Consider the following 22159-nt stretch of genomic DNA (forward strand, 5'->3'; position numbering starts at 1 on the left):
CTTCAAGACACAGAAAGCGCTTGTTAGCGTCCACGAGCGCTTAACACGCAGTGGGTGCTTATGAACATTCAGAGCGCGCTCATTAACACGCTTCGTCCGTCTCTCGCCTGCAGCTTCCCGCAGGGGGAGCGCGCAGCTGCAGCCACACGTCGCGCATGCCGTAGAAAAACCTCCTCGCTGCTGCCATCGATGCGCGCGCACCGTTTTTTTTATCCAAGCGAGGCTGAAAAAACCTAACAACCACCCAAAGCTGCCAGCTAACACCGGCTGGCGTCCGCCCGCCTCGAAGCCAATCGAGACCGCGTGCCGAACAGACGCTGAATGAGGATGACGATGGTGAGGCTGCTGCTTCTTCCTCTGTTTGCCTGCTTTGTCTCTTAAAGGCGTACGAAGACGAAAAATCGGTATCGAGCGCGGCGCGCATCGAGTCCGCATCGTGGTTAATCATGGTGGCCGCATGGACAGTTACGCAGACGGCAGGCTGACCAGAGCGCGCGACCTGCCCGCGCAACAGCCGCTCGAGAATCACAGCCTCCTGCATTGCACCATGACCTTGGACGCGCAGACGGTGGTGGTGTTCGCCGTGGTCGCCATCCTCGTGCTCGTGAACGTGATACTCATGTTCTTCTTGAGCTCCCGTTAAAAAAAAAGGATTTTTGGGGGGCGATCCAGCGGGCCATTTACAGTTGAAGGGGGGAGCCTCGGCGATCCGACAATGGCAACACAGATATGAACGACGTTGGTACATCATTATAGCCTACATACCCCCTCCCCCCATCCAATACCCTTTATTTTGTGCTGTCCCGTCTTGCAGACCTTTCTGTTAAGGCACGCGCTTGCCTAGTCCTAGGTGTATCTCAGTGGTCAGTTAGTTCTGACCAATTGGTTGCTCTCCTCCAGCTGGCTCCTTGTGACCCTCTCCATCCCCAGCTACCGTGTTATGGATGTGTCACAGTTCTATGTGCTCTAAAAGTCGTTTATTTTTAGTCTTAATATGCAAGTTTGCTGTTTTGTGGCCTGCTGTTATGTAAAAGAAAGAAAATCCGGCCAGGGCTGATGTTGAGGAAACTGGTAAGGTATTATAATGTGAGACTTTTAAAATTGAAGGCTTTTAGATGGTTATTGGCTTTCATTTGAATTAGAATCTTTACATTATGTGGAACTTTAAAAGGTTCCTCACGTTTACATCTCATTTGCAACCATGGGTTTTTAAAGATCCACCCATTGAAAGGTTCTTCAGGGAACCAATGAATTATAGTATTAAAATAAAGGTTCCTAGATGGTTCTTCACTCTTAAAAACAAAGAAAATGGTTCTTTATAGAACCATGAACGTTTACAGAACCCTTGGCATTATTAAAGGGTTCTGTGCACCATTAAATGGTTCATCAGACTGATGAAGAATGTGCAACAGATTGTTCTATATAGAACCTTTTTCAAAAGGGTTCTATGTAGCCCCAAAAAGGGTTCTTCTATTGTCATGATGTCAAGCCTGTAACAACAGAAGAACCCTTTTTGGTGCTATATGGAACCCGTTTCAAAAAGGGTTCTTCTGTTGTTACAGGCTTGACATCATGACAATAGAAGAACCCTTTTTGGGGCTACATAGAACCCTTTTGAAAAGGGTTCTTCTATTGTCATGATGTCAAGCCTGTAACAACAGAAGAACCCTTTTTGGTGCTATATAGAACCCGTTTCAAAAAGGTTCTCTATAGAACCATATAAAACACATTCTCCATCAATCTGAAGAACGCTTTCATGATGCAAAGGGTTCTTTGAGTGTTCATTTTTCCATATAGGACAATTTTCTTTACTAAAAAAAGAAAAAAGGACCATCTTTTGTGAAAAAAAACCCTGACTGAAATAGAAACTTTTGTTGCAATTATGGGGAGGTTTACATCTCATTTGCAACAGAGGTTCTTTAAAGATCCATCCATTTGAAGTGGTCCTTATATGGCATTGCTCCAAAAAAAATAAATAAAAGCTTATGGCATCTTTAGACATAGACTGGCTTTTATTATTAAGAGCATATATCAAACATGTTGTCTGCCATTAATTTGTTTAATAGTGTTATTTTAGAAACTAGTCCTTGTCAGTTTTCATCACTGTGGTGCCTAATCTGATGAACTTGGAATTAGATTGAAATGATTCCCCCTAGATTGAAAGTTTATAAATGGCAGAAGCATTCCTAAGCACAGCATCTACATCAGTATGCTAAATTTTGATTGTACTGGATGGCGAAATGATTAAAACAACATAGATTATTCTTTGAATGTACAAAAAATCTCCAAAAAATCACTGCCATGTTGATAGAAAAAGACATAAAAATGTCCAGGGGTCTAGATAAAAACTACTTCAAATAAGCTATTATAGAATGGCAGGAGAAGATCAGAAATATGAATGTTTAATGCGTTCGGAAGTGTTGTCACATGCAGGAGAGCGTGTGGTGCCACATTTCTTCACTTTCTGAAACACGTGGCAGTTCCAAATTCAATTTTCACCCCCAAACAGCTGTGAGAAACCACAAAAATATCCCAGTGTCACTTAACAGTTTGGGCTTGGACTAAGTAGGACTGTAAAGGAGACTGGGGCACTTGATGTGTTTTTTTTTCCCTGTGCCACAAGCTATCCAGCACATCGTATGTCAAAGGCGCATTACCTTTTGGACAAATTGAAGAAGCTAGGAGAAATCCTTTTGATATGCTGTTTGATCCCCACTGAGGGGGGTTGTGTGTGTGCGTATGAGTCAGTTTTGTGTTTTTTTTCATGCTGTTTGGAAACAGAGCAACTTTGATTGGCCCTCACTCCCAGGACATAAGTGTGTTACATAATATCTTTTGCCAGACATAGACTGGCGCTTCAGTAAAGCTGTGGAATGCTTAGAGGATGCTGTGCTGCTGACTACCTAGGCTGCTGAATAACGCCTCGCAGCTTTCTGCCTTTTTTCTCCTGGAAGACTTATGAATGAATCGGATGTTATTTTGTTTTTCCAATGCGCCATGAATGTCTGAGCCGGCTAAATCCATGCATACTCTCGTCGAACATTTGCATGTAGCTGCCACAAACATGGTAAGAGTGTCTGCTTCTCTAATTAAGCTATTGTTTGGTATTGTTTGCAGAAAGACCTTAATAAAGCCTGTAAAGGACTAAGCTCTAGCTTATCTGGGTATTGTCATATGTAAGCAAAGGAAAATGACAAAAACAAACAGTGCTTAGCTGCTGCAGTTGATGAAATGGGAACGTATATTAATTCCTCACATGATAAGAGCAGATGAAGATACTTTTGTTGACCATGTATATAAAGGAGGCATGCTCTTTTGCTTTTAGTTCTCCCCCTCTCTTTTTCTCCTCGCATTCAGATCATGTCTCTCTAGCCTTCATGGATACCGTTGCTGCTCAAGACTGGCGTTTTTAGAACGCTAGGCTGTGAAATTGCTCACATGAAGGAGGATGCTTCAGAAAAAAAGCATGAGGCGAGGCAGAGCTATTGATTATGTAACAATAATTTATTCAGACATGTTCAGAGAAGCCCTGGGATTCCATACGGAGAGGCGGCATCAAAGGCATATGAATCATAATGATCTTGATATAGCGGCACCTCATGTTTTTCCACTTGATTTTGTGCCCGCAAGATGAGATGGATATGCTTGGTGAATGACTAATGGGGAATCCTTGAGTTACATATAGAGCAGTTAGAGTTAATTTGAAGTATTTGGTCATTGATTGATTGCATAGATAACTGATACTGTTCTTGATTTGTTGGCTTGGTAGAGGAGAAGCGTTCCATTACTCGTTCACAGACACGTTAAAAATACTCCCTCTACAGTGAGTGTGATGGCCTGGGATATCATGAATTCAGTGCAGGGATTTTGTTTGGCAACAGCCCAGGGAAACCTTCAGGCAGTAGCGGCTGTAGCAGCAGGACTGGAGTGCCTAAACCTGTGGCCACGCTAAACATTTATTACCATAATCACTCATGACCTCTTCACTTTTATCGTCAACTGATCTGATGCATGTGTTTTCCTCGTTATTCAAGTTGAGTTTTCACAGAGTCCTAAATGATCGCAGGTAGTGCTGGGCAATACTGATAACATTTGGTATCGCAATATTTTCCAGGTTAATCACATTTTTAAGGTATCAGGTGATATTTAGCTTGCATTATTAAAGTTAATGAACTTCCCAAGTCCTGCTACTCTATGCTGAAAGAATGCCTTACAAACCTGACACAGCTTGATTTGTTTGGGCTGTTTTGTTCTGCTCCCTTTCGTTTTACACCAGTAGAAACCTTAAGTATTATTTTAAACAGTAACCAGGCAGAAAACAGATTTCCAGAAATGATTTCATTTTTGCTTATTTTGATGTTTTTTTTTGTTTTTTTGACCTGAAACATCCAGCATACATTGTAGTCAACAAAGTTCTTGTTATCTATCAATATCACTAAAACTTAAAATCTATATTGCTGTCTAGAGGTGACACGATACCACCTTTTCTTTTCTATATCAGTAACGAAACCTTAAGTATAGGCCAGTACCGAAACCTTTTCTCTTTTAACTACTAAAGTTTTAAATATGCAGTTTAGTTGAAGCACTTCATTTAACATGAGCATTTTTTGTGCTGAGACTCCTCAAACTTATTACAACCCCACAGGAAGAAATGCACAGCTAACAACATGACATTACTCAAAATGATTATGCTGTTTCAGGCTAGATTTGTTACAGGAGTGGATCGGATTCATTCTTATCCTATCCAGCCCTTTCTGCTGACAGTGGCCTAATACCTGGTATCAGATCAGAGCTATCTATTGTTGTGTGACATTCCTATGGGTATACCAGTATGCACAATATTGCTTAGCATCAGGCACAGGGAGATCCAGCTCACTGGTTCAAACTTTCTTGACTAGAATTACCAACTCACACGGATTCTGCTGTCTTTGTTTTTATACTTCAGTTTGTAGTGCAGGCGTGTTTTGTTTACTTTTAAACAGTGAGTGTTCTGTGGAAAGAATATCAAATCTGCCTCCACAACATATCAGGGTTGGCTGTGTCAGCTTCAAGGTGAATGAATCCTTCAGCTGGATAAGGCTAGCACTGGAAGGCGGGCTGGTATGAGGTGGCGGGCGCTTGCTAATACTATCTCCTAAGTCTTAATGAGATTGGCCTTTAGTCCGCCAGTTGCCTCCCAAGAATACAAATAGACTTATTGCATGTATAACTAATAAGCAAACCCAGTACCTCTCTTAATTATTGCAAGAACACAGGAACATGTTGTGGGCAGATTCTTTTGTACTCCCAGCAAGCTTTCTTGTGATTTTACCTCATCTGATTGCATCATGTGAAATTAGAATTTAAGCTAACCTATTTGAGGGCAGGATCAGTTATGCCATTCATTAACAAAATGAGTAATACTGGTGATTGCAGTTCAGTTATACCTCATGAGATGTATTAAAAAAAAGTTTAGAATGAGGCCTTGTTTGATGCACCCTAGTTTTCCGGACCAGGACAGAATGACCTTGTGTCTCTTTTGCAGTGTTGAAGCAGTTGTCATTGCTAAAAGGGACATTTGACCAAAAAATTTGCCATATAAAGGCCAATTCTAGAAAGATTCAAGGTTAGGGCTGTCACAGTTATAAAAAAACACGCTTGATCGCAGATATTTCAGCTGATTGCAATTATTTAACTTTTACTTTGAATGTTTTTCTGTCTTTGTGATAACACAGAGTAGAAATATAGTTTTCCTGAATCTGTAGAGATGCTCGTTCCATTCCATCTTATGGTGAGATCGTACGTGAATCACATCCAGAGTTATGAAGCTATGAAGAGGAGTTGAGATATGCGTCATCTCCCTCTCACCGTGTGTAACAGGTTGATTCGTGTATCCATCTACATTATGTGTAAAGACTTACCCATCATGTTGGAAACCCTTCATACTTTATTCAGTTGACACCGGAGACACATGTGAAATGGTGTGCAAAAAGTTTATAGTTGCTGGAGTTGTTGGAAAGTAGCGAGGGAGATAATGGAGCATTCTGACATGGAATATACGGGCATCATGTTATATGCAATTGCCCTTTAAAGGCAAATTTAAGAAGATATGCAAAAATCAAGAAAATGACATTAGACCCCAGAGGGTTAAGCTGACCCCAGTTAGCTTTCACAGTAATTTTTAAATTTAAGAAAGCAGAAAAACAAAAGTTTTAACTGACTCTGAGGCCATAACACTTTTAGGGGGCATCAGTGAGTAATGTTTGTTCATTTGAGCTCGAACTGTGTCTGTCGTCAGTTGGCCACTTTAGGCTTGTATATTTAATAGTTGCATATAATGAGCAAAAAAGACAAATTGTTAATTGCAGTTATTATATAGCGATTAATTGTTAGACAAAATTTCATGATCATGATAGGCCTACACCTTACTTTAGCAAGTTCCCAAAATATTATGTCTTCTTCTAGTTGAATTACTCAGACTTTGATTTGTTTCTCTACAGCTGATCAGCGGAGGTTCAATTGTCAGCGCAGAGGCAGTATGGGATCATGTGACCATGGCCGACCGCGAGTTGGCGTTTAAGGCAGGGGACGTCATCAAGGTCCTGGATGCCTCCAACAAGGACTGGTGGTGGGGCCAAATTGATGATGAGGAGGGATGGTTCCCAGCCAGCTTTGTGCGGGTAAGCCTGGCCTTCATCCATGTTTTTGATCAATACACGCTTCTAAAACGTTATTGATTCTCAATGCCATCGATCATCCACACTAATCGTTTTCATAACTCAGGCCGTTTGACGGTAAGGCAGTGACAAGTTTTGACCCTTAATGTGATGCAAATTTTTAGCTGTGATTTGGACAATAACAGAAGGTGAAAACTATTTACTAGCACAGCTTCCAACCCATTTCCATCTCCATTTCCCATTCTCCATTCCTACAAGATCAAATTGAACCAAACTGTATTTTTGTCATTCTTTCTCAAGGTTGAACCCCACCCTCCTCAACCCCAAACAAAACAGGTTTTCTATATCAACCCTATAGCAACTCCAAGGTTCCAAAATACAACAGCAAAGGTGCGTTTCCTGGCTCATCCGTTTCATCAAGTGCCGCCGAGTTTGTCAAACGCAGGCACCTCACGAGCATCAAAGCACGTCAGACCGAGATCATGCTCTTAGTGTTCTTCATGTTAGAGCTTGTAGACTTTATTCTGAATGGAATAACATTCAGTATATGTATCCATTCTGTGATGTGCCTATTTTGGATGCATCATTTAATGTAGTTAGTATGACTCATGGGACTGCAGGCTTCATGTAAGCGCTTAGTAGCAATCTCTGTAGTGAGCTGCTTCACGTTCTATCTGATACTGCTCCTCTCTTTGCTTGTTTTTGTGAGACAACATCCCATTTTTTTCTGTTTGCATTGTAGCTTTTAGAATTTCGACATGTCACTAGCCAAATGCTAAGCTTCATAATTCAGTGGATGCCCGTGATTTAAGATGCTCTTTGTTGTCACACCGAGTTAATTTGCTGGTTGGGGGTGTAATTTTGGAGCAGTGGAACCCTGCTGCATCAGTGATATGAGCAGGGAATATTTTTTAGGCACTCAGACATCCTTGCTGAGTTGTTGTTTGATATTGAAGCATTTGAGGATGAGAACGCACTCCACAGCCAAGAAAAACAGTGCTGCTGTCAACATATAAATGCCTTGGAACAGTGTATACCATATTTTAACATTTATCTGTATCTTATCTAAAAGTAAATCTCTTAAACAAATGTTAAAACACGATTATATGTAGTTCATGTATTCATTGCTGTGTGGCCTTGACTACTTGGGGCCTCAGGCCACCATAAACAACAGACTAAGTGGACAACCTGTTCTTTTCCCAGTTTCAAACAACATAGAAAAGAGTCATATGTCCACATCTATGACCATAATAAGAGTTTTGACACCTCTCCTCATAGCTGTGGGTGAACCAGGAGGATCGTGCTGTTGAGCCAGCTGAGGGCACTAGTGAGGTCCAGAATGGCCACCTTGACCCAGGCAACGACTGCCTCTGCCTGGGCCAGCCTCTGCAAAACAGGGACCAGATGAGGGCCAACGTCATCAATGAGATTATGAGCACCGAACGCCATTACATCAAACACCTGAAGGACATTTGTGAGGTATTGCTGATCATGCAGGACCACTCTCCCTAAATGGCTAATATGACAACTGCTTAAAAGTCAATATCATTGTGTTTGATAGGAAGACTTGAAAGATGCTTTCCGAATATACTGTAAATTGTGGCACTTGCATATGACAGAGTGTAACAATTGCTATGCTCTAGCATCATGAGGATGTAGAAGATATGGACCCATTTACAATGTCACAGTTATCAGAGGCAATTAAAAAATAAGTTTAACTGAATATTAATTATTTCTATTTTTTACTTGTAGCTCATTTTGGAAACATTCTGTTGTTTCTAAGTAGAAGAAGAGAAATATTATGATTTGTTGTGGTTGACAGTTGCTGTTGTGTGGCGTTTTGCGGAAAGAACATTGCCATATTTTTATCATTTCTTGATAAGAGATAGATAATAAAGTAATTATGTTTTGAACAGAATAGCAAAACAAAAGTGATTACTTATAATTGTCTATGCTGATTTCTCACATTCAAATCTGACAGGTATTCAGAGGTCACTGCAAGTACTAGGGAAACTGATTGGGTATATTGAATTGTAGGGCTGAAAGATTAATTGTTTTATATCGAAATCGCAAGTTATGAAAGTGCAATTTTCAAGTTGCAAAAGCTGCAATTTTTTTAAATTATAGCCTACATTATCAAAAATGTTGTCTTGTTGTTAAGTGGAGGAATTTAATCTAATAACACCAAGCTTGTGAACTGCCTATAGATAAGTTGGACCAATCAGAGGCAGCCAAACCTCCATCACAACCATAACTACTGGTAGTCTGGCACACTACATTCAGGGGTCAAGCTTCAAGCCAGAAAAACGTTTATATTCTGGCCTGAACTTTATTTTATAAAAAATAATCCCAATTAAATCACAGTCACAATATCAGTCCAAAAATCAGTGTAATTAGATATTTTCCCCAAATTGTCCAAAAAATGCAATTAGATATTTTCCCAAAATTGTTCAGCCCTACTGCATTGACATGTGGAGGATTCTTTTCTGAAGTCATGCCAGTAGACAGTAAAATCCTAAAAGTAAAGAGAAAACCATTATCTTTGAAAGCTTAATACTGGACAACAGCATGAAACCAATCCTGTTAGGGAGGAAGAAGACAGTGAAATGCCATCAATCACTGGCCTTCAGTGTATATTGTCAAATGCCATTGAACGCTGCGAGGCCTTCTAGATAGGGCCATCTTTGTCACGTCCAAGAATATTACTAGTCAAGACCAAATCCAAATAAACGGGAGGCTCCTAAATACCCTTGCAGATTCACTTTGGACAATGTAACTAATATAAGTTTTATTCTTATTCGCATTTTGCTATACTATTTAAATGAAATAATATAATTACACAATCAATTAATATAAAGAATCTGCAATTAGTTTATATTCTGTTTTGACTGGCTTGAGTCTGCACTTTTGATTTTTTGACTTTCTGTTTTGATGTCAGGAACTGACACAATGTGGCAAAAAGAGTTTCTTTCCTCGAAAACAAAACTGTATGCATGCCTATTACTCTTCATCAAGTTGAAAAATTACTGAAATATCTTCTCTGCCACTTACAAACACAAATGTAGTGTGGACTGAGAATATACAATATGGCCTGAACATTCCATTTGTAAATGTAGACATATCTGGGCAAATTCTCCTAATTTTTCAGATTGTCTGATTATGCATTAGCACTCTGAGTTTCTCTGTGATCAATTCCAGCTCTGAATAAATCTGACGCAAAGAGACGCAGTGATTTGGATTTGAGTTGCTTGAGCAGAAGGCAGTGTGTGCTGGTGACAGAAGAAAGAACATACAAAAATTATCTTTTTTTTTCTAAACAATAGCTTGTCTCAGTCTCGGTTGAGACCAGAGGCTAAGTATAGCAAGACTGATGGCCAAGACCAAGACAACTACAAAAACTGTAGCCCAAGACAAATCAGAGACAAAAAAAAGAAAAAAAATCGAGCCTGAATTTGAATACAGTCTAAATTTTCCCATTCAACACTGCTAGACTTTCTACACTCACTATATGTTGCTACATTCCATTAAACACTTGTATGACTTCAACAGGCGAAGTGCACTGGAAATAGTGATATTAGCAAAGCTAAAAAAGAAGTGCACGAATACCACAGGTAGCTAGTTTTCCCATAACAAACAGAAGAAGATTTCGTTATGCGTATGTCATAGATGTAATGTTTCTCCCCTATGGTAGGTTTTTCGGTAGCGCTGTCAGTGTACACTGTACCTCCTACTCCGAAATGATGTCATCAAACTAGGACTGAGGTGCTGAGTGCTGGATATTGTAATCTTCACTAAAGATTGTCTGAAGAATGTTTACAATGTTCCCATTGGCTCTGGCAGAAGGCGCATTGCAAACATGACCTTTGTCTGTCAACTTCTGCAACATGGAAAGTCTATTAGCTAGCACGCTGGCATGAACATTGGAGGGAAAAACAAAAAAACTGTCTTGACTCAGATGGCTTATTCTTGACCCCATGTGTCTGTGTTTGGCTTTTTAGCTGGCTAGGGATAAAACAGCCAGCAGGCTGGTCAGCAGCACTTTCATATACATGTTTCCCAGGCTGAGATCACAGACATATTCAAAAAAAGTCTGCTCTGACCCGTCCAAATGATTCTGATTCATATCAGCAAATCAATAGTCTGGGCTGCTCAGAGTCAGAGGCATTTTTCCCCCTTGTTGTTGTACAAACAGTGGCCATGTGCTAGATGCTGCTGATATTTAAATAGCACCGTACAAATATGGCATGCTAATGGCAATAGGGGATTTTTTTTCTCTGTCAAATATTTCTCTTTGTTGAATGAAGATCTTTACTGCAGTAGACTCATCCAGCTTATTCATGACAAGCCTGGGTTTACAAGGCAGAGTATTTTTCTCCTTCACAGGGTTACTTGAGACAATGCAGAAAGAGGATCGACATGTTCAACGATGACCAGCTGAAGGTCATTTTTGGGAATATTGAGGACATCTACAGATTTCAGATGGGATTTGTTCGAGATTTGGAAAAGCAGTACAACACAGAGGAGCCCCATCTCAGTGAAATAGGACCATGCTTCCTGGAACATGTAAGTAACTTAATACCTACCTAGATACTGACACTGACTGCTTTAATGCAATTGATTAATAATGTATGAACACATGAATAAAGCATTTACATGTGCTGCTAAGGGTTAGTGTGTTTAGCTCGAAGCAATTTACAGTAATTGTTGGAAGATATGACTTTTTGTTATTATCACATGAATTGCTTTTTTTTTTTAAAATGAATGAGATTGACGTTATAAAAACAGTCTATTCATTCAATATTTGTAAATCTGAATTTTTTGAATTCCTTGTTTTTCTGATTTAAAAAAAATTCTCCCTAGTCAGCCTACAGCACTTTATCCCCAACCATTCACACTTAAGGTTTAAGGAATGTTTCAGGGCTGGGCTGCTTTTTTAAGGCCCAGTATAGTGCAGCCAATCAGAAGAGTCATTTTACATATCTTAAAGACACAGTAACAAAAAACATCCAGATTATTCTAAAGCAGACCCTCAACATTTTTGTTTCTAACATGTACTAAGAACACTGAATACGTGGTATAGATGTGTTGAGAGCTAGGTTACAACATGTGAACCAGCTGGGGGCCCTGACCACTGTTCTAAGGGATAAAAAAATTGGAGACTGGTTGTGTTAAAATAAATTGACTGTTTTTGCTACATAAACCCACACAAAGTGTAGCTCAGGGAGGAAAAATAAAATACAAGAATACAAAAATCTAGAAGATGGCTCTTTAAAGACATCTGAATTGCAGCAGGGTAAAGATGGTCATAGGGAAGGTATTTAGTGACCCCCACATTGGTACCAGGATGTTGCAAATATTTTTGCACATGGATGGCATCACTGAGCTTAGGCTTGTCCTGGAGGACTGCCAAAACCATTGCCCTTCGGCTATGGGCTGTTAATCCCAGATTGCAGTAAGACAGTGATGTGAAAAATGGTTCTGCTTTTTTGGAATAGGATTCAAGTTTATGTAGCGTTGAATTCCAGGCACTAGCACTGCCTGAACTCAATGCATCACTGCAGTGATATCCCTCTTCGTTTGGAGCAGAAGCATTATTCAAATACAAGGTGCCTCGTTTCCTTTGGGGACCTGAATGCAAATGATATACTTCAGAAGCACATCTTCTCCCATATCTGTTTTGCTGCAGTACAGTTCTCTGTCTGATTCGCTCTGCCAAGCGTTTCAACAAGTGTCTCTGTTAGTTAGAGTGGAATATTTTCGGGACAAATATGAGCTAGTATTGAAATACTACTGTTTAACAGTCCTGACTAAAATAATTGAATGACCTTGCAAACATTTCCTTGAAATAAATGTATAAATTATAAATTTTACTGTACAAGTCCATCCAGTTACCATTTAAGACTCTTGGAAGCAAACTAAGTAGATAGATAAAAGGTTATGCTAGTTAATTAGATAGAAGTTTGAGTTTTTCCATTTTTTTTTATATTTTTCTTATTAATTCCAGTGTTTTAATGTTTCTTTTACATCCCAGTCCTAGTTGCATAGCAGTTGAACAGGTAAACCATAGTTGCTAATGATACTTGGGGTGTAGCTCTAATTCAGTTTTGATCAGCTTGTGTATTCGCTGTCTGCCTCACAGCAAGACGGCTTCTGGATCTACTCTGAATACTGCAACAACCATCTGGACGCATGCATGGAGCTGTCCAAGCTGATGAAGGACGGACGTTACCAGCACTTCTTCGAGGCGTGCCGTCTCCTTCAGCAGATGATTGACATTGCAATCGATGGCTTCCTGCTCACTCCTGTGCAGAAGATTTGCAAATACCCACTGCAGCTAGCTGAGCTTCTTAAATACACAGCACAGGAGCACAGGTAATGCACACATACATTAATACATTAGTAAAAAACAAGTTATGGAATTTTTTTTTTTACTTTACATTTACTTAAAAAGTACTATATGCTGTATATCATCACTGTCCAAAAAACAACAAGTATCTCCAAAATAGAAGCTTTACAGGAGATGTAAGTTAAGTAAGTTAATGTAAGAAGTTAGGTGATGTTAGTTAATGTACAGAGATTTTATTCTAAGCTAAATTTTCACACAATGTAAAGGGCAGCTGCTGTGCTCAAATGATGTAAATGGAGCTACTTGTTAAGATGGCATATATATAAATATTCTTAGTCCTTTAAAACCTTTACACCAATGGATATTACATTAATGTTGTAATTTTTTATAAAGTAATGAGTTTTAATCATTCAACAAGAACTTATCATGCAATATAAAGGCTAGCTGGTGTTTTCGAATTTTCTATGTATACTAACTTGCAGAAGTTTGGAATTGCATGTGATCTTAATAATTGCTGGTGTTTTGTTCAGTCACAACAGTGTAGGTTATAATATAAGATGTAAGCTAGACACTAGTAGGTATTTGAAGATGTTTTATTCTTCAAATACCTACTCAGTTTTTTGGGAACACCAAGAGGTTACTATATGATAAATAATAGACTGTAATGATCTATTTTTATGATGCGTTATCTGATTGAGATTTGATCCACACCTTTCAAATATGAGACATTCTGGATATTTATTGTATTATAACTTAATTCTCAGTGTTATACAGCTTTCCCAGTCATTATGAAATCATCTATATCTCTATTCATAATGGATCTAAAATTTCACATTTTTTTACAGCTTACTACAAACTAGTCGAAATCTGAAGTTATAAAGTGAATAATTTTAATTAAAATTTTTTATCATAGTATTTGAAGTTTTATATATACATTATGTAGAGGTTTAATTATTACCTTAATAACTGTTTATTTACATGTCATTTTATATACCTGCGTACCTATATACATATCTATACTACATACATCTACTTAGAACAGGCCACAAGATTACTTTTGCTGTGCTGGGGTGACAAAACTGTGACGTGGCTCTCATTCATTATGCTTCTTCTGATTTAATTACTGATATGTCAGACTTTCACCAAAGCTCAAAGGAACGAAAGCTCGGCCCCGACCAGCTCTATACAGAAGATGCCTTCCAATTAATTCTTATCTAGCTCAATTTCCGGGTGTCATTTCTAATCAAATGTGAACAGCTTTGTGGTTCAACAAAGGGTAAACATCTAACGAGACGTTAAAGCCTCTCTCATAACGTCCTTTTGTCTTTGACATCTACATATGCAACGAGTCACCAGAACTTTGCATTATAGCGCTCGTAACGTATGGGTAGCAGCGTCTGGGTTTGTCTATAGGGGCTTTTTCTTTTGAACCTGAAAACAAAGGGAGAAGATAACAATGGCCAATTTAAGCACTCCTCCTGGCTGGATTCATCATTATATTTAGTATTTGGTGATATCAGACTGAAGGTATTGTAAACAGACACCCAGTGGTCCACTAACCCACCTTCCTCTGGTAGCCGCTCTTTTCTGTGTGTTGCCGGCACAGAACAATGGAACAATAGACAAGGAGCTGTCCTCACTCATTGTCAATTACTGGTGCGAAGTTCGGCAGCCAGCATCTGATCTTGAGCCAGTGTTATTTATAAGCAGTGCAGCCTGAGCCAAACAAATGGCCCTGCCAAGAAAGCTCAAATGGCTCACCCACGACTCCCTGCATGATGCTTGGCTGAGGGACTGGCACACCACTGGCAGTGGGCAGCAGATATATTCTGGCTAATGTTTGATGCTCTTTTGTCCTGGATGTGCCTATGACTGCTTTGAGAAAGACTTTTCTCTGCATGAAATGCGATTTTTGACTTCTATAGACAGCACATACAGGAGATTTGACATTGCTGTAGCTAACATTATAGTAATGCATCAGTGAATGGAATGAAGCAACTATGAAGATTGTCATCAGTGTGTTAGAAAACATTTATTCACTGTTTATTAAATTGTTAAATTAATGAAATATGTGCATTCATGTATCTGTAAGAAATCCCTATTTGGGATATTATAGTCAGTCTTGTTTTATACATGTACTTACAACCATGTGGTTCACTGTGAATTTGCTTGATTCAATGGTGTACGTTATTTCCACAAAAGTATATTGTATATATTGTATGTAGTTAATGCCAAAGGGGTTGATATAATACATTTTGTTAATGTGGAAATAATGTACACATTTGAATCAAGTATATACATTGCAAAATCGAGGACTTTGTAGCAGCACTGAAATGACAGTAATCGCATTTTTGCCTGGCTCCTTCCTCAGTGACTACCGCTATGTGGCTGCAGCACTGGCTGTCATGAGGAACGTCACCCAACAGATCAACGAGCGCAAGAGAAGACTGGAGAACATAGATAAAATCGCTCAGTGGCAGGCATCTGTGCTGGACTGGGAGGTCAGTTTGGGAAAGTCACTGAAACATCATACAGAATGATCTGAGCAATAATTTTTTGACTTAGTAGACTTAGAAGTAGTATGAACATGTTCCTCTTAGCAGAGTGATAGAAGAAACAATGGCTTCTTGAATTTATTGATGACAAAACATTCTAATATGCTCAATACAATACATTTCAGAGTTTATAGTTTCTTTTCCGCAGTAGTCCATTTTTTGTATGTAGAAAGTTGGCATTGATGTGTTTTTATGCAGTTAACTATAAAGTAAATCCTGATTTGAGTCATAGAAAGTCAAAGCAGATATTTTGAGCATAATTAGTTTTCTGAATATACTGATTGTAGAGATCCCAAATCTGGTGTCCATAACAGTGTCAGGAACATCTCAGAAATGCTAATATTTCCTAATCCATGTTTTAACTGGACTATATGACTATCATACCTGTTAAAATCTTTTAGTCATTGAACAGTAGTAGGTCATGAAACCTTAATATGTATCTATGTGAAATTTTTGTTAGTCTGTGTCATTGTCTAGTGCCACATTTTCCCCCAGAAGTGCTTGAACTCTAAGAGTTTTTCTGTTCTGGCTTTTTACAGTATTGTGCAAAAGTCAGAGACCACCTTTCATTTATTTAACTTCCATTCAGAATGGCCATTAAGTACAAAGTACTCATTTTTCAGTGCCAGAAAAAAAAGCAAAAAAACATATATCTAACAAAAAATACACAGAAGACTCAGCAAGTAAATACAATTGATTGGCTTTATTACAGCCTTCATTTTTGGGAGACTTTTATTTGATTTATGATTTGATTTTATAATTTATCTCAGTTTTTCAAAGAAATTTGACACCTTCAAAGTTCAGTCTTTGAAATTGATTGCATTTTCTGCTTCTCTCGATCCAGGTACTCCAAAACACATCTAATGATGTTGAGGTCTGGGCTCTGGGGTGGCCAGTTCATAATTCTTAGAGCAACAGCTTCTTTGTTTGATTTGCAGATGGTCTTTTTTTGTCTGTTTCCTTTTCGTAGTAATGGCTTCAGATCCTTTCAGATCTAAGCACGAAGTGGACATTGACCTTCTACTATCTTTCAAAGATGAAGGCTTAAAGTACTGTGACAGTTTTCGTGGTTCACCAGGTCTTGCTAGGTTGTTAGGAGTGTTAGGAGTTCTCTATGTCTTTTAGTCTTTTTAAAAGTTTTTTTACTTTTTTTTCATTTATTCTCTTTGAAATTCCTTTTTCCTTGTACAAGCAGATGATTTGTACTTAATGGCCGTTTTTACTGGAAATTAAATAAAGGAGCCGTGATCTCTGACTTCTGTACAGTACTGTATTTCACTATATAACACGCTAACATTTTTATGGCAACGCATCTCAAAGAGCTCCTACCAATCATTTCATACGAGTTGATTTCTCATGCACAGGGCCACGAGGTGATGAATTTAAATCAGCTGTCAGTCTAGTCAGATGTCTCACACCTGTATGGATGGCAAGTCTATTTTTACCACCATACTCCAACCAGTCTTGAGAATGCATCATCAGTGTCAGTGTAATAATTGAATTCCCCTCTCATGGCAGAGTGGTCCAAGCAGAACCAAGTGTGGCAGCTCTCATGTCTAAAGAGCTTGTCACACCTTTCAGATCTAATCTTATTACCTCTCAGAGGACTGAAGGCCTGTCATCGGTGGCTGTCTGGGACATGCCGTACACTGGAGAGAGTGCCACCAGTCCATCTCCAAAACCAGCCCTGTCATTACCTCTGTCAACTGTTTTGTTGATGACATTTGGATTTTTGAATGTAGCTGATGATGTTTGCTTTTTTTTCTTTCTTTCTTTCTTTCTTTCTTTCTTTCTTTCTTTATTTTTTGCATTGGAAGGGAGGACATTGTATTCACCATTTATAGCAAAGCAATATGCATAATGTTACATGATAGTAAAAAAAAATGAGAGCTAAGCTTTGAAGAGTCTAATTTGGACTTGAAATAGAACATAGTCCTATTTTATGCTGTCATATTTAATCTATATACCATGAAGTCAGTGATGTAGTGGATTCATTGTGCATGCTCTGAAGTGTCATTTTTCCATGCAGGGTGATGACATTTTGGATAGAAGCTCAGAACTCATCTACACAGGGGAATTGTCCTGGATCTACCAACCTTATGGGAGGAGTCAGCAACGAGTATTCTTCCTCTTCGACCACCAGTTGGTTTTGTGTAAAAAGGTAACGCACCTAATAATTGCCTATTTAAAAAAATATGTCTTAGTACAATAAGTAAAGTGGTCTGTGTTGTTGCTGCTAATATGAAGCAGGCAGTTTTGAAGCATCTGATGAGTTTGCTGCCATGCTAATGTTTGAGTACAGGAAAAAAAGAAAAATTACTAGTTTAATCATATGTATAAGAAATAAATGTGATTTGAAATGAACACAATCTAAACGCCGGTATTTTGATAAAAAAAGCTGTGCACTACAGTTTTTCATTAGGTTGAAAAAGATTTTTGCCAGCATTCTGAAAAGCTTCTCCTACCTTGTACTGAAAGAACTCACTTGTGGGTGAAGCGTGATTAGGTCAATTATAGGTCAGTTATTATGTGTTGATTGTACATGAGTGCGTAGGCTGAACAAGCAGTAATGGGTATAAGGTAAGGCAAATGCATGGTGAGCAAAGATGAAAAACGTGGGGTAAAATGTAACACAATTTTGATGTAGTTAACCAATTTCAGGTAGAATATGCTTTTAGTTGTTTTTTGTGTTCACATAGCACTATTATCTGCTAATTCTGACAAGTATGTGAAAGATATTTCGTGAGATTCATGCTGAAGACTGTATTTGTATTGTGAAAGTAACTTTTTTTAAGTGTACAAGGACTGACTTGTGTGTACAGAATTCATGCCTACATTATTTTAAATACCCTCTTGATGGCTGTTACATAGCACCATTTTGAAGCATATAAACAGCTGACAATTAGAGCTAGCCAGGCTAAAGTACAGCCTCCACATGGCAGGGTTAGTTTTATCACTGTTTTACATTGTGTTGCAAGGGAGCAACCCAAAGTAAACTTTTTATCCACAGATTCATCAGAAATTAATGTCATATACATTGCAATTTTATTATTTTATCAAACAAAAAAGAAATGTATTGAATTGTAATTGTAGACATGTACCATATTTTTACTGACTGCTTGTTGTAACATTTTCACCTACAGCAGTTTTGACTGAATTGTTCATAAATGGCAAGGGTTTAAAACAACGTGCATGTTTTCATATGTAATAGAACTGTGTAGATTGCTTGTATAAAAATTATCAATGTTGCTTCCCTACCTCCTATTCAGATGTTGTGGCAGCCTGTGCTCAGTGGACCTGTGTGTATACTAAGCAAAAAGCTACTCGGTATGCCTTAAAGTTAATGTAATACTTGTTTTGTGGTTAATCTACGGTCATAATGGGGTGAATTTGACTGAAAAAGATGCATAATGCGCCATCAGTGTAACTAAGATGGGCCAGGATTTTCCCAGCGTTTGTAAACCTCAGTAATATGTTAACACTCTGAGTATTTTTATTATTCAATACCATACCTGCAAAATGAGATGCCGAAGCTTAATGAGTGGAAGCTTCCACTAGCTAGCCCTAATTAGATGCACAAATTGATCTCTGGCCAGAAATATGGTTTACCACACGGTTCTGCATCCTCACAAATAGCCTTTCGTAATCCTCCTATCATCTCCAATGGATGACTATCCTTCCATCAGGGAAAACACGGCCCACTTTAATATTAACAGCAACTGCTGTTTACTTGGAAGTGTCTTTAGGACATGGTTAATTATGTAGCAGAAGGCTTTGTTCTGTGTTTTTTATTAGGACAGAAGGCTCAATATGTGTAATGATAGTCTCCTGGGCTTGACGGAAACGCATGTGCTTTTCCTTCCTTTTCTACTAATCAGTGGCTTATAAATACTTGTCTTTAGCCCTGCGGACATATGCATACACTTTTACAAGACACTTGGCTTAAGTTGTTTTGTGTTCATTTATGAAGCGTTTGAAGATTCATAATGTGCTTCAATAAAGTGAACCGTTATGCCCCGTTTACACTTGGCACTAATATACGGTCACTGTGATCCGTTAGTGGTGATAGGATCGTTATCCATTCAAGACATGGCACATTTACAGTTGCCCTTTTCAAACATAGTTCCTGCATCCAGATATTGATTGGATCTCATTTCCAGCCGCAAAATTTACATTTTAAATTAGGCTGGTGTGACGCAGAAGCACAGTAGGCATTGCTCTGTATAGGCTATGCTGTGCTTCCTTTAAAAAAACTTTGCATTCTTGGTGCAGCCATTTTGTGTTAGAAGAGAAAGCAAGTTAGGAAAGTTTTGCTTAACCATATTTGAAAGAAAAACATGGGTTAAAATTGCAGCCAGGAGTGGTGGGAGAATCATCTGTGGTTTTTCACAGGGGGCAGTTGGCTTTCAGTTTTTGCATTGGTAAGCTCATGTTTGAATACACATGCAGATGCCTAAAAATACCTTGTTTAATGAGTGGCAGAAACAATATTGAAAGTTGTGGGTGGAACACACAAGATTTAGACTTTAGGTGTGGGTGGAACATGCAATATTTATGAAGTTATCACAATGCGTACTCGACTTTCTCTGAATCAGGCCATCTAGATCCAAATGTATTCCCATCACGAACATACAACTGCGATTGCATTTGTGTTTTGTGTGAACAAAATCCAGATACGGGAACACATTTTAATGCCAGATGTAATCAGGATATTTGTAGCTCATAAAACGTTCCTAAATGAGTAAATTTGCACATAAACACGCTTCCAGGTGACTCAACAAGACTTTGTATTTCACTGTTTCATATGACTATCTGCTGTGTTGAGGAATATCAATGTGCACGTTTCTGAATCATCATTTTGCATAAATCCATGCTCATTATTTACTGCTAGTTCTGAAGTGTCTGTTGCACAAGAACTGTGCTACATGTCAAGATGAAAAACTATGAGTAACTATGAGTCATAGAATATGATTGGTTTCATTCAAGCTGCTGTTAGCAACTTTTTTTTACAAATTTAAGAAAATATGATATCTAAAAAATGTCATGCCACAAAATCAAGCTATCAAAGTACTCCAGGAATGTCAAGAGAATTGCTTGTGGGTCAGTATGGTTTTGGACTTTTCACTAGAAGCTTACAACATACTCACACACATATAAACAGGAGAACACACAAACTGTAAACATCACAAAGTTTATTTTCATTCGCTATAGTCATTCAAGCAGGTCAGTCAGTGTAACCTGATTCTTACAAGCGATAATTGGCATGTTGGGACTGACAGATAACTAAAAAGGACTAATTTACCTTTAAACAGCTTGGTAAATAATAAATCTCATAGACCCATAATTTATTCACAATAGAACATAGAACACATATCAAATTTTGAAAGTGAGACATTTTATCATTTCAACATTAACTCATTTAGAACTTGATGGCAGCAACATTTTGGAATTGGGGTTGTGAGTACACATCATATTTTATTCACTTTTACTGTTTTACTTTTCAAAGTTGCCATGAACCCACACCAGAGGGAGCACCGAATGCGCATGTTTGCAGTAACAATTATTAAAATAGCAAAATGAAAATTAAGTAGTTTTCAAAAGATTATTGGGTTATTCAGTATTATATTATTTAATATGTGATTTTTAAGTTAGTTTGTTGCACATTAGCTCTTAAGATTATGTCAAATTTAACACTAAATCTTTCTCTAGCTTTCATTTTATGACTAGTTGGCCAGCGACTATAGCGTTCCATTGTTTACTCTATACTATAGCGTATAGAGTAAGCAATGGAAAAGATGAAAAAGAATTTAGAAGAAAGAGTTGGCTCACTTAATATAAAGACAGGGGTTAACTGGAATTATGTGCTAAATTAGCCAGTAGTAATATGCTTTTAAATTAGTGACTGGATTGCTGTTTTGTCTGTTTACTTTTTTTTAATGCAGCAGTGTAACTCCTGGTCTGGAGTTCATCCTACTTGATCAGTTTTGACAATGCACACATGCACCGTCATGCACACATTTCACAAATGCAGCTCTTCCTATTGTAAACCATGGAAGGCAATTGTGAAATGTGGACATGTTTGATATTCATCTTGTATCATACCTGTTGTTTTTACAGCTAGAATGTTTCGCTGTTGACTTAAATTACTTTTGAAAAAACAAGCATTTTAATTTCGCAGTCAAGCCATGGGATAAATGCAGCCTTTTAATATTCAGCTCAACCTGTCAAACACTAGACAAATGAGACTTGCCTGTGACAAGTGAAATGACAAGTGAGGTAATTATTGCTTCTTCACACTATCTATACAACTGTGTTCCAATAAGAATGAGAGGAGAATATCAAGTATTCTCTATTATGCTGGAGTAACAGAGACTACATTTTCCATCAGCCTTCTAACATCAAAGGATGCCTCAGCTGGCAAAAAAATGCTTCTTCCAAATGTATCATCTCCTCAGTGGGGCTGGTGCAAGTGGGCTGTACCACAGATGGGCACATTTGAGGAATGCCTAAAGGAGGAGCTGTCAGAAAAATAGACTCTGAGAAGAAGGTGAACTTTTGTATGAATGTAGGGCTTGATCCCCCAATCAATGCCCTATCTTTAA

The 22159-nt window shown here is 38.3% G+C and overlaps 1 protein-coding gene across 6 annotated transcripts in view; it reads left to right on the plus strand.

The window, feature by feature from the left end:
- LOC118807258 (spermatogenesis-associated protein 13-like) overlaps window positions 1–22159 on the plus strand; it is a 61239-nt gene that overhangs the window by 27055 nt on the left and 12025 nt on the right. For 4 of the 6 annotated variants that reach the window (XM_036569218.1, XM_036569221.1, XM_036569217.1 and 1 more), the window contains 7 exons: window positions 6480–6659; window positions 6957–7046; window positions 7935–8135; window positions 11040–11219; window positions 12796–13028; window positions 15374–15503; window positions 17587–17718. In XM_036569218.1, the coding sequence (XP_036425111.1) occupies window positions 6480–6659; window positions 6957–7046; window positions 7935–8135; window positions 11040–11219; window positions 12796–13028; window positions 15374–15503; window positions 17587–17718 (1146 nt within the window). The remainder of the gene's footprint in view (window positions 1–6479; window positions 6660–6956; window positions 7047–7934; window positions 8136–11039; window positions 11220–12795; window positions 13029–15373; window positions 15504–17586; window positions 17719–22159) is intronic. The other 2 variants (XM_036569220.1, XM_036569219.1) reach the window with 1 other exon arrangement.

Source organism: Colossoma macropomum, unplaced genomic scaffold (genome assembly GCF_904425465.1).
Source record: "Colossoma macropomum unplaced genomic scaffold, Colossoma_macropomum, whole genome shotgun sequence".
NCBI lineage: Eukaryota > Metazoa > Chordata > Actinopteri > Characiformes > Serrasalmidae > Colossoma > Colossoma macropomum.